At 37.3% G+C, this 11651-nt stretch overlaps 1 protein-coding gene across 1 annotated transcript in view; it reads right to left on the minus strand.

Annotated features, from left to right (window-relative positions):
- The window catches only part of LOC150084465 (cell adhesion molecule Dscam1-like), a 421339-nt gene extending 418736 nt beyond the window's left edge, over nucleotides 1-2603 (minus strand). The window contains exons 1-2 of the mRNA XM_090376247.1: nucleotides 2193-2603; nucleotides 675-998 (exon numbers count right to left, since the gene is read on the minus strand). Of these exons, the coding sequence (XP_090232373.1) occupies nucleotides 675-998; nucleotides 2193-2229 (361 nt within the window). The 5' untranslated portion in view covers nucleotides 2230-2603. The remainder of the gene's footprint in view (nucleotides 1-674; nucleotides 999-2192) is intronic.
- Between the last annotated feature and the right edge of the window lie 9048 nt (nucleotides 2604-11651).

Consider the following 11651-nt stretch of genomic DNA (forward strand, 5'->3'; position numbering starts at 1 on the left):
CGAAAGTAGCTTTAAACATATCGCAAACACTTCGGTTGAGTTTTTATAACCATTACCATTCTTTTTAAAAATATTGGCTTTAACAGTAGCAGAGATGATATGCGGAGAACCACTGAAGTAGAAAAACCTTTAAGCAGTTGATCCGTAGAAGTTCATATAGAATTTAAAAAAAAAAACAAAAAAAAAAAACAAAAATGAAATATCACTTTCTTCCGACTGAAAAGTGATGTTTAAAGGGTTGTTTATAGATATTTGATGTCTACAATTCAGGTTTGCTTATAAAGCTTCGCTCGTACAGCTTTTCTGCTACTGGAGGTAGCGGCCATAGTATATTGGAATTTCTCGCTATACTGAGTCTGATAACAATGTCAGATATCCAATATTTGCCCTTGTTACCAAAGGAATTGATCACTTCTTCGTAAAAACAAAACGATCGTCTCTGTCAGATATTTACGTGAGTTATTACGGCCCGAATTTTATGTTTTAAGAAGCGCCGGCACTTCCAATAACATAAAAATAGACATGTCTTTATCTTCAGTAAGTATTTTTGTGCCATTCCTCCGAAGCAATAAGTATACTGTTCAGAGATTCCTTTGGAAAATAAATGGTTAAGGAAATACACGTTACTTTAATATACGAAATCCACACACAGACAGGTATATGTAATTACTCACCTGCTCTCACATGCACGTCTCTGCTACCAATAGATCCCAACGTGCTTGACGCAACACAACGATAGACAGTAGCGTGTACATCGGGGCGGTAGGCGTCCGCTTGAAATGGCAGAAAGACCAGAGAGCCGTCATTTCGAACGTACCTAAGTGAAGAAACATCAGTCACAACCTCGTTTTCTTGAGTAATCCACGAAATTGTTGGCAAGGGATTTCCACCGGCTCTACATGGAATCACAGTCCCTGTGGTGTTCGTAAAGTCCACACTAACTGGAGGTTCCTGAATGAAAGACAGACTAGTTGTATCGTCTTCCCCTCTGCATTTTGCTGCAAGAAGAAAAAAAACCGACAGTTAAGCGGTTAAAAAAAATAAAGATCACGCTGCGAAGATCAGTTTTTAGCATAATTAAATTACATTTAAAACTGTAGACCTGGGGGGGGGGGAAGAAGGGACTTTTCATATTCTGATGAATTTCATTTAACGAATTCACAGAAAAAAAAACAATGCCTCAATGCAAAAAGGCAGCATTTTTCAACAATACAACCCACTATAATAATATACAGTAAATATGCAAACATTTAGAAAAATCATTACATTAATAGCTAAGTTAGAAAATTTAGAACATGTGTTGTGGTCATTCAAATTATAGACGGTTATAATTATAAATAGCGTAACTCTACGTAAGTATTGATATTAAACAGAGTTAACAGTAAGAAATTTGACTATATTCCGTTCTTAAAGTAATGCGTATTGCCAGAGGTGAATAATACTTAATGTTTAAAATAGTAGTAACTAAATATAGCAACTAGTTTAATTTTAACACGCTAAAGTTTTCTAACTGGCATTTTATACTAAAATATATTCCACATTTAATTCCGCAATTTTTTTACAATATTTTGATGCTCAATAACAACCATGAAATGCGTTTTTAATAATACCAAAATGACATAAAAAAACAGAAGCGAAAAATATTGATTTAAACAATCCATGCAGATGTGCTTCAAACTAGATTAAAGACATATTTAAAACAATCAGAATTTTTTCTTCGGGAACAGCTGTAGATTTTTGCTTATTGTCCTCTGAAAGTTCCTGACTTACTAAGTATCTAATATCTAAATAAATAATCACCAATTCTTTCACAAAGTGAAGCAGATTCTAGTATTTATTTTAAATTGTTATTAGCAATTATATTCATTAGTTAACTGGCTGCGTACATATAAAAGAATAACAATGCAAAATGCATCGCACAGCTTACTGCGCCCCTTCAAGCTCGCTACGAGTCATCCTAAAACCACGTGCAATTTCCGAGAAATGATAACAGAAAACTCGCCCTTAACTCGACGCTCTCCAACTGCAATATTACAACTTAATACGCTATTACGTTCAAACCTCATTTACTGTTTAAGACGTGATCATAAATCTCCGCTCTTTAAAATACGCTTCACATCACAACTACAGAGGAAAAGGTTTTGGCTCTCACACAAGTTATAATCAGTTAGATTAGATTACAACGCGCTTACCTCCGATAGTGATCAGGAATAAGACCAAGACACTCATTGCTGCCTCCCGTTGTCTGTACCGCTCTAAGAAAACAGTGCCTTCTATCCGTGGTGACAGGGTGTTTAAGTAGCCTTTTAAGATCAACTTCGTATTCGGGTCACAACAGCGAATCGAAGCTAGAGCAAACAAAGCTTTCGCAGACAGGCTTTCAGAAACCTCGTCACGTTTCGAGAGAGAGAGAGGCGCACGGGAGATGTGTGGTCAATATATTCTTGCGGTCCGTCTAGCGCGGCACTCTTCCGCACTGTGATCCGACTTCCCTCGAACTGCGCTTCTCTCTATCTGTGTCTTACATTTTCTGGCCTCGATAGGGCATTCCGTTGTTACGTCACGGTAAAAATGCACAAATATCGGTCATGTGAACTACCTAACAAAGATCTCATCGCTCTGCTAGCGGAGAAACCGCACGTGTCACAGCTTATTGGCCTGTGTCTGTCACACGTCCTGGCAAAATAAAACGGGAAATTCAAATTTTCCCAGAGTACACGGGAGCGAAGATGTCATAAGAAATGCGCGCACTACATGCTTTACACGACCCGTGGCACAATGCACTCTCCCTCGCTTTTACTTAAAAGAACTGCAGAATTACCCTTTTTCTTTTTTTTTTTTTTTGTGCTAACGACACTTTGCTCATTCGAGTGAAGTTTGCTTTTTTTTTTTTTTTTTTTTTTTTTTCACTTGCATAGAGATATCACCAAGTAATCAAGACGTCCTTATTGCCATGGAAACGAATGCAGCTTTGTCTCAGTTGGAGCAGAGCACGAGGGGGAAAAAAAAAGTAACGAAGACGAGGAGGGTATCGAATTTTTATTAAATAATAAATATATTTATGCGTAGAGATAAAAAGTAAGCGCAGTCTTGTATCGTTTTTATATATATTTCAAAAAAAAAAAGAAACCATCGGGTTGATTTTTATAGGTAATTCGATATTTTAGAAAACAAAACGTATTTCAATCCTTTTAGTTTAGTTATTTTCCCTTTCTGCAGGTCTTATTTTTACCTCTTTTTTTTTTGAGAAATATGACACGATAAAGTTAATTTTCAGCTCCTTTTTAGAATATTTTTAGCTTTCAGATTTTCTCTCATTTCACGATAAAATGTGAAACGTAAAAACATCTTTCGTAAAAGCATATTTTGTAAACATTATCTGTAATTTTGCGGATATGTTATTTAAGCAATGGCAAGTATTTATCAATGAGCATTTTAGCACATCTTTATCAAGCAACACTATTTAGCACATTCGTCTTCAATGTTTGATAAAGATGTGGCTGCAATGCCGATTGATAAATACTCGTAGTCCAGCTCTCGTCTTATTCTGTGAATGCTACTTTTCTTATGCAAATTATTTTCTATAAAAAGTTGAGTCTTTTTATAGTATATTTCTTTTTACAGTTTATTTCGAAACTTGCAGTTTTTTAATTCCTGTTCTAAGTTGACGACACATTTGTTTTATGAATTCCTATTGTCCTAGGCGAATTATTTAATTACTTCAGTCTTCATTTAAAGAGAAACTATTTATATTTTCAACAAACATTATAGACAGTTGTTTCACATGTGTTTTAAAGCTGGCGAAAAAAGCATTAGTTACTTCTAAAATAACGTTAAATATGAAAATAACCAGCAATGTTCTCATGATTAAATCAATAGCTGTATAAAAAGGAAATAAACAGACACGGATCATAATAAAATTTACTGAAAGTCTACTTAAATGGTAAATCTCGTTTATAGCTTATTCTCAATGTATTATTTTCCATAAAATGTATTGCATTTTGCTCATTACTTTTAATTTATAATTAGGGAATTCAACATAAGTATCTTAGATTATTCAATTAGGCTTTTGAAACATTGAGTTAAATTTCCACCATATCGAATTTAAAAAAAACCCAAAAAAAAAAACTGGAGGAATATACAATGAAGAAATTTTTGTCTGTGGCTTTTGCCATATCTTATCAGTTTTAAAAATACTGTAAAGTTTTATTATTTATTTATTTATTCAGTTGGAGATTATAATCTCACCCCTAGACAATATAGTGCTAGTGGGCGTTTACATTACTGACAAGTCAGTAATTACAATACTGATTATAAGACTGAAGATAAATACTCTACGAGTATTGATCTTCAGTCTTATAATCATTAGTAAATAATTAAGTGTATAACAATAATAAAATATGAGATTTATGCGAACAAACAAAAGAAAAATAAATGTATAACAACAACAGTAAATTAGATCAAATTAATTATATAAAAATGAACAGAAATTGATGAATGCGATTAGTAGGAAAAAGTCTGAGGTCCATTTTGAACTCCATCACAAAAAGTGGACATTGGCACATCCCAGGAAGAAAACAGCATTCCGAGTTAACCCTGTCAGTAGACGACGTGGGGTTTCTGGTTTGTAGTGGTAATCAACCATGCAATCGCTCGTGCTGCGTCATAATTGAACCGCAGAGAGGGTTTCGACTAGGATTTGTTTTCTGTATTCAAAACATTTTACTTTCAAGTCTCTTTGAAGGATGTCGCAGAAATTGATGACAATGGAGGGGAACATGTATGAAATACATGTTAGGCTTTGAAGTACGTTTCTGTATAAAGTTGTAATTTTGGTCTCTTCTTTTCCTGTCGCATAAGATGTTGTCAATGCCGTGGGCATCCAAAGTGTGCGTAAACAGCTGAATAAGGGTTATAATATTCCGTTTAACGATGGAATGTTTCCACGGTGGGATGTTCAAATTTGAGAACAGTACCGCCTTGGAGATTGTGAAGGGCTTCCTCGTGGCCGAGGTCAACTATCGCAGGTACCAGTATTCTAATCCAAGAGTTTCAGGTAGGAGGGAGGGGAAGATGACTAAATCACTGATGCGTACATAATAAGTGGGACGATACATTTGTGGACATACTGAACGATTAAATTTGCATTACAAAACCTTTCCGAATGGCCCACATGGCAGAGAAGTACTTGTTTCTTGAGTCCATGAAATGAGGGAGGAATGCTAGGTTTTTGTCCCATGTTAACACGAGATCTTTGTGATGAGAAACCTTCCTGGTTTCAGAAGCATTTATTATGGCATTATCCAAGAGTTTCAGGTAGGAGGGAGGGGAAGATGACTAAATCACTGATGCGTACATAAGTGGGACGATACATTTGTGGACATACTGAACGATTAAATTTGCATTACAAAACCTTTCCGAATGGCCCACATGGCAGAGAAGTACTTGTTTCTTGAGTCCATGAAATGAGGGAGGAATGCTAGGTTTTTGTCCCATGTTAACACGAGATCTTTGTGATGAGAAACCTTCCTGGTTTCAGAAGCATTTATTATGGCAGGAATGTGGTTCTTTATTTTCTTTTTAGTGAAAGTTATTTCCGCTAATTTTTCTTTATTTATTTGTAAAGTTATGTATAAAAATACATTACTGACCTTTTAAAATAACTTTTTTTTTTAATAAAAATCTAAAGAATGAGGGAGAGGAGGCTATGGATTTCCAAGGTCATAGCTGTGGTATGGACGAGGAGTGGGATCCCATGTTTCCGGTTTTCACAGTTGAGGAGCCAGAAACATTAATCGTGGGTGCTACTGACGTCCAGATCTTTGCTGCATAAATCAGGTGGGTATATTCAGTGAATACTGTATAATTGTTGTGACTTTATCCGCAATAGATGTAGATGCTGTCTTATTTCACTTAAGACATACTGCACGACTGGAAAGTATATCCATGTAACAATTAAATCTCAGCTTTCTAACAAAAATATCACTAAATATAATTTAAAAATAAGGAAAGGATTTTTCCGAGCGTGAAAGATAGGAATAATTTTTTCTACGATTGGCAATTAATGGGTTGTAATGTTTAATGTTAACGGGTACGCGGCATGAATACAGAGTTCTCTAAAGTGCGTATATATTTAAATATTCTCCACCTGACAAAGTGGATAGCATTCATTAAAATAACACCAAAATGGATGGCGCATGAGCTCAGGTTCCCCACAGAGTTTCAAATTTAATTTGTGAACAGCATATGCCGTAGAGTATTCACATCCGGAATGACTTAGCTAGGTCATTATCGTCAACACGAGTATCTGCGAAATCAGACCATCTGAAGCTTGGGTCATTTGCTAGTGGAACTGCCCCTCTCTATCTTTATGGCCGACAAATTGTGATTTCAGACATGAAAACAGGTTTATTCTTACTCAGATGCTGCAGGCCGAATAAAACCTGGATCTAGTCATTGTGATTATAACGCTATATAATAATCCCAAATATCCTAACAATACCCTCTACTCCTCCGGATTTTCAGTGTGCCCTGTCTATAATAAACGCGTTTTGTAGATTCGAGTCAGTGTTATTTAGTAGCATTACAGATGCATTGCCCTGAATTTCCATATCTGAAGATCATCTGTAATAAAATCCAATCAGAACCGATGAATCAGATCCACTCGCAATTCCATTTGTACGGATTCCATCATCCACTATTAAACCCTACTTTTATTGTTTATATTTATCGCATGTAGTCCGTTTGCATATATTATATCTATATATATATAGATGAAATTAGAAAGAATTTTTGTATTTTCTATTAATTCTTTCTAATTTCATCCATATACTTTTGTATCCTGTTTTTGCAGCTTTGCGCATTCAGGTGAAATTCCTGTTTTTCCTTTTTCTTTACATTTCCTATTCATGCATACTATATATATATATATATATATATATATATATATATAATTTAACTAGTTTATATCAATTTTATTATTAAACAATTCATGCATTTCTAACGAAATCATCTGTCTTAATATTTCTTTCTGTTCAGAATTCAGTTTCGTACCTTTCCGATCTAAGTCAGCTGGGCGTGATGAGTGATTTGATGAGTGAATGGAAATAAGCTTTATTATTCATAAGTTCCGCTTCGGTGGGAATGACAATGCATACTGTACCGGTGATATTTGAAATCTGGTTGTTCAATCACATGAGAATGGGGTAAACTGAAATGCATAATGAATGACCTCTGAGTAGCGAATACTTCTTTGACTTTTTTTCCGCCTAGAGAAGAGTAGGCGTAAAATGCTTCATTTATCTAAAAGGATAAACCATGAAGTGCCTGAAGCCTTCCATTGTACACTAATGGAAACTCAAGTTTTGTGTAGAAAATCGATGAATATGCGGAAAACCAAATTGGAATAGGACAGCAAGAAAATAAACCATGAAGTGAGCATATTTTAAAATAAAATATAAAAATGTTGCCATTAAATGTTGACGGAAACGGAAAATTGATATAAATGTTGACGGAAACGGAAAATTGATATAAATGTTGTATGCAATTATCCTAACTTTTATCGTTAAATTTTCTTTCAAGGTTTCATATAAAGTTTTTATATGAAAACTATTTTATGCTTCTTAACTTTAATAACAACCGGAAGTTTGTTGTTAAATAAATTTCGTATGTTTCTTCCCCAATTCGGCCATATAAGAGCAGAGGAGGTAAAACTACAGCGATTACTGTTAATAATGGAACGCACACATTCTATTTGTCCATTAAAAATACAGAATTATTCTGCTCCTCCGTTTGAAACTTTTGATGTATTGTATGCGATCATCTTTCTTCAAGAACACAGGCATCATTTCGACTGCACAGAGAAGTGCATTTATATACAGAGCACATATGCTCGTGTATTCATCGCAAGGCAATGAAATATAGCACCGTATTACGGAGACTATGGGGAACATATATTTCCGCGATAATGAGTCACCACAAACTGGAAGGCGCCATATCCGCTTATCAGAGGGTCACAATGTGTTTCTGAGGCATAAATAATCACTAGCACTTGTCACTTGCTTCGATGAGACAGTAAGAAGAGAAACGCATAAGGGCGATTATCTTGCTTCTCCCCATAGGTAGGCAGGTGAACTTCTCTTTTGGGAGGTTAGTAGCTCAGCCTTTCACAATACTCTTCTGCTATCTGATGCTACATATTAAGACTTTTTTTTTATGGGCGATCACCTTTATATTATAACGCAGACTGAATATAAAACACGTTCGTTTTTCGTGATTCTGATGGTTTAGTACCCCATCATGACCCTAATATTCCTTGTCTCATTTTTTCCTTAAAATTCTGTTTTAATGGTGTAACGTAAATTAAGGTCATCTAGTGGTTTCAGCCAACACATTTACAAAACAAAAGGGATGGTCTCTTCATACCATTCAATGGGACAAAAAGTGCGGAAAAGCGTAAATGTTTGATTTTTTCCCAGAGTTTACTCGCTATACAGACAACTTGATTTTAGTTGGGAGGGCCTTCAATTTTTAAAGCAACAAGATTGCTTTACGCATGAATCTACACTCCTGTAAAACATACTTTCGGTGATGCACTATTTTTACTTTGAATACTGCGTGAAGAGAATAAAGAATAATTGTCTTGTGATTCTTAATATAGTGTAAAGTATTTGTTTTAATTTTAAACAAAATCGTTGATTTATTCCACCTTTCAAAGAGCTGTATAGTATAACTGTACAGCTCATCGAAAGGTGGCACAAATCAAAGAAATTTTTATATTTTAACTTTTCTGTAATATAAGAAGTAACCTACTGCTTTCCATCTCCCATTTCCACTGTTCTTCATGCAACGAAGTTTGTTTCTCATTGTTCCAAAAGGGAAAAGTCAAGAGCAATCAAGTCAAGAGCTGGTGACCTGCCTACCACAAACTGTTACAAATTAGGCAATCACTGAAATTTATAATATTCCTGTGTTTCATATAACAATAGCAAATCTTCCATGTGGTGTTTCATCTAATAGTTTCATATGACATGTTTTCGATTGATTTTATGCCTCCCCTGTAAGTATACATAAAAAGACGTTAAGAGTTGGCAGCCTGGCTCATAATCGTATAAGGAAGCTTTGACCTCATTCATATCACGACGTAGTTCACGAATATTTCCACCATACAACTTCGCCATTATTTAGGTTGGGTGGATTCTTCTGTCAAATTTCGATGGCCTTTTGATTTGTCTGCTTCATATTTTTTTTTTACCTCGGAACGACGGCCTGTATCCGTATCTTGCTGCACAACGAGTTTCAGGACTGGCGCCTCTGCTGATTCTTTATCTAATACGTCCATTTCTTCCTAACCAAAACAGTTCAGAGATTTCTCCTTGCTGATTTATGTCGAGACAGAGGGAGTACTTGTAATTGATGGAGGTATAACTACTGCTTGGTCTTATTTTTTTACCATGTGTTTAGGATTCAGTAGCTGTCGTGAATGAAGAGCAATTGATTCTGTTGGTGTATAGTTATTAGTGTGTCCCAGTGGTATAGAAATTTGCTACCAACTGGGCGCACGTAGTTCTGGAAGTACGCTGTGTTTGCATAGCCATCGACGGGGACCTCAAAGAAGTAATCGTTGTTGTTGTTATTTGGGTTTTAGGAGCATTAGCAACTAAGGCCATATTACTCCGGGGATATGCGGTGGTCATTCCCTGACCTATCCGCATCCTCCGTATTTGGTGGTCACAGGCTCGAACCCCGCTCTAATCAAGAAGCGTGTGCTACGCACTGCTGCTCCTGCCCACCTGGCTACGGAGGCGCCAGGACTAGTCGGGTTTTCACCTGTAACTTCTCATAGGAGTGGCCTGGATATGGGAAAAGAATACCAAAGGAAATTAGTGAGGAACAGAAATGAAGGAAACAACACCGACGTAACAACGGAAACAAAACAGTACAGAGGGACTTTATTCAAAAATGGCAACATAGCACTGGCTGCCATGACACAGATGCATCACTGCCGAAGATAGAACAAAGGGAAGAGGGGGTCCTTAGTAGGAGTTATGGCCACCCCTAATGTCGAAGCAGGCTTTGCACCACCTGTCCATACTTAGAACAATGTTGTTGATAAGTTCTTGCGGTAACATCGTCCATTCCTCTGTCAGCATCGTCTTCAGCTGGTGAGCATTTTCTGGTGGGTGTGGATGTGCCGTTAAGCTCTCCCCAGAGCGTCCCGTATATGTTTGCGATGGGATTTAGATCGGTGGAACGTGCAAGCCAATCCATACGAATAATGTCCTCACTTTCCAAAAGCATATCAACAGCTGCAGCGCGATCGGGGTGTGGCGTTATCATCCATAAACACGAACTTGGGGCCAATGGCACCTCGGAACAGACGCACAGTATCTGGAGTTGTGTACGTCCATCCAAGAGAACGCCTCCCCTGACGAGAACACCTCGACTGCCATATCGATCCCTTTCAGTGATGTTTGCGGGGTGATACCGTGTGCCAAACTCTCGTCAGATTAGCTGACATCCAGAATCGCTGCTGAAATTGAATCTACTCTAATCAGTAAAGAGTAGCTTACCCCATTGCGTTGCTCTCCAGTCCTTGTATTCGATGCACCACTGTAAACGGTGTCACAGATGGGAAAATGTTAAAGGGACACAGCGTACTGGCCGTCGGGCAAACAGTCCACGTTTGTGGACTGTTTGTCGCCTGGTCACAGTAAACTGCGATATCTTGCCTCCTGTGCGGCTAGTTTGCAATGGATCCTATTGTCTGGTGTCGGCCCCTCTTGGCCTGTAGGAGTATATAGCGGCCATCACGGGCGTTGTTTTTCGTGGACGACCACCACTGTTCCTTCGAACAGCTGTACCTGTCGTTCTGAAAGCCAACCACGCACGTGAGACGATGCTATGGGCGATACCGAACTCTGCAGCCACACTCCGCGCACTTCGACCTTCCCAATTATTCGAGCCCGGCTAAAGTCATCCAGATGTTGTATACTGGCCATTTCGTTGTCTGTAGCACTGTATAAAACCAATCGAAAGTCTGTAACAATCGTGCTCACCATTCGGTAATTTGCACATAACTACTGAAGTGCTGCTTTTATCTGTTTATTTGAGCCCTCTCATCACGATTCAAATTTTTGCATGCGCACCAGCTTTCTACTGAACGGCCACAGTTATGCAAATCTCCACAGGCTGTTTCGTTTGATTTTTTGGTTGTGACCTTTAGAAATAGTGTTGGTCATTAAGTTTTGCACACCAGTGTATATATATATTCAAATCCCCATGACGTTTCTGGATGTATTTTTCCTGCTTCTAGCATTGGCATCACCGGAAATATGTGGGGGCATTACTCTACACAGATTTAGGAGCTGTGATCTTTTGAGCCGCATATCACACAGGCAGGTGTACCGCTACTGGTCGTTTGAGTGACCATAATTTGGCATATAAATCACCTCAGAGGGTTTAGTATATGAATTCGTACGGCGCAATTTAAGTACTTCATTTTGATAAATGTTGGAGGTGTTGTACATTTCTCTTTCTATTAGTAGAAGAGTGAAAACATGCACTGATTTAATGTTTTATATCCATCAGTCAAAACTGGCTGATTCTAATAAAGGTTTACCAGGTAATCGTTCTAACCAAAAGGTGTTTCC

The sequence above is a fragment of the Mastigoproctus giganteus genome, chromosome 6 (assembly GCF_048544385.1).
Source record: "Mastigoproctus giganteus isolate SK-2022 chromosome 6, ASM4854438v1, whole genome shotgun sequence".
Lineage (NCBI taxonomy): Eukaryota > Metazoa > Arthropoda > Arachnida > Uropygi > Thelyphonidae > Mastigoproctus > Mastigoproctus giganteus.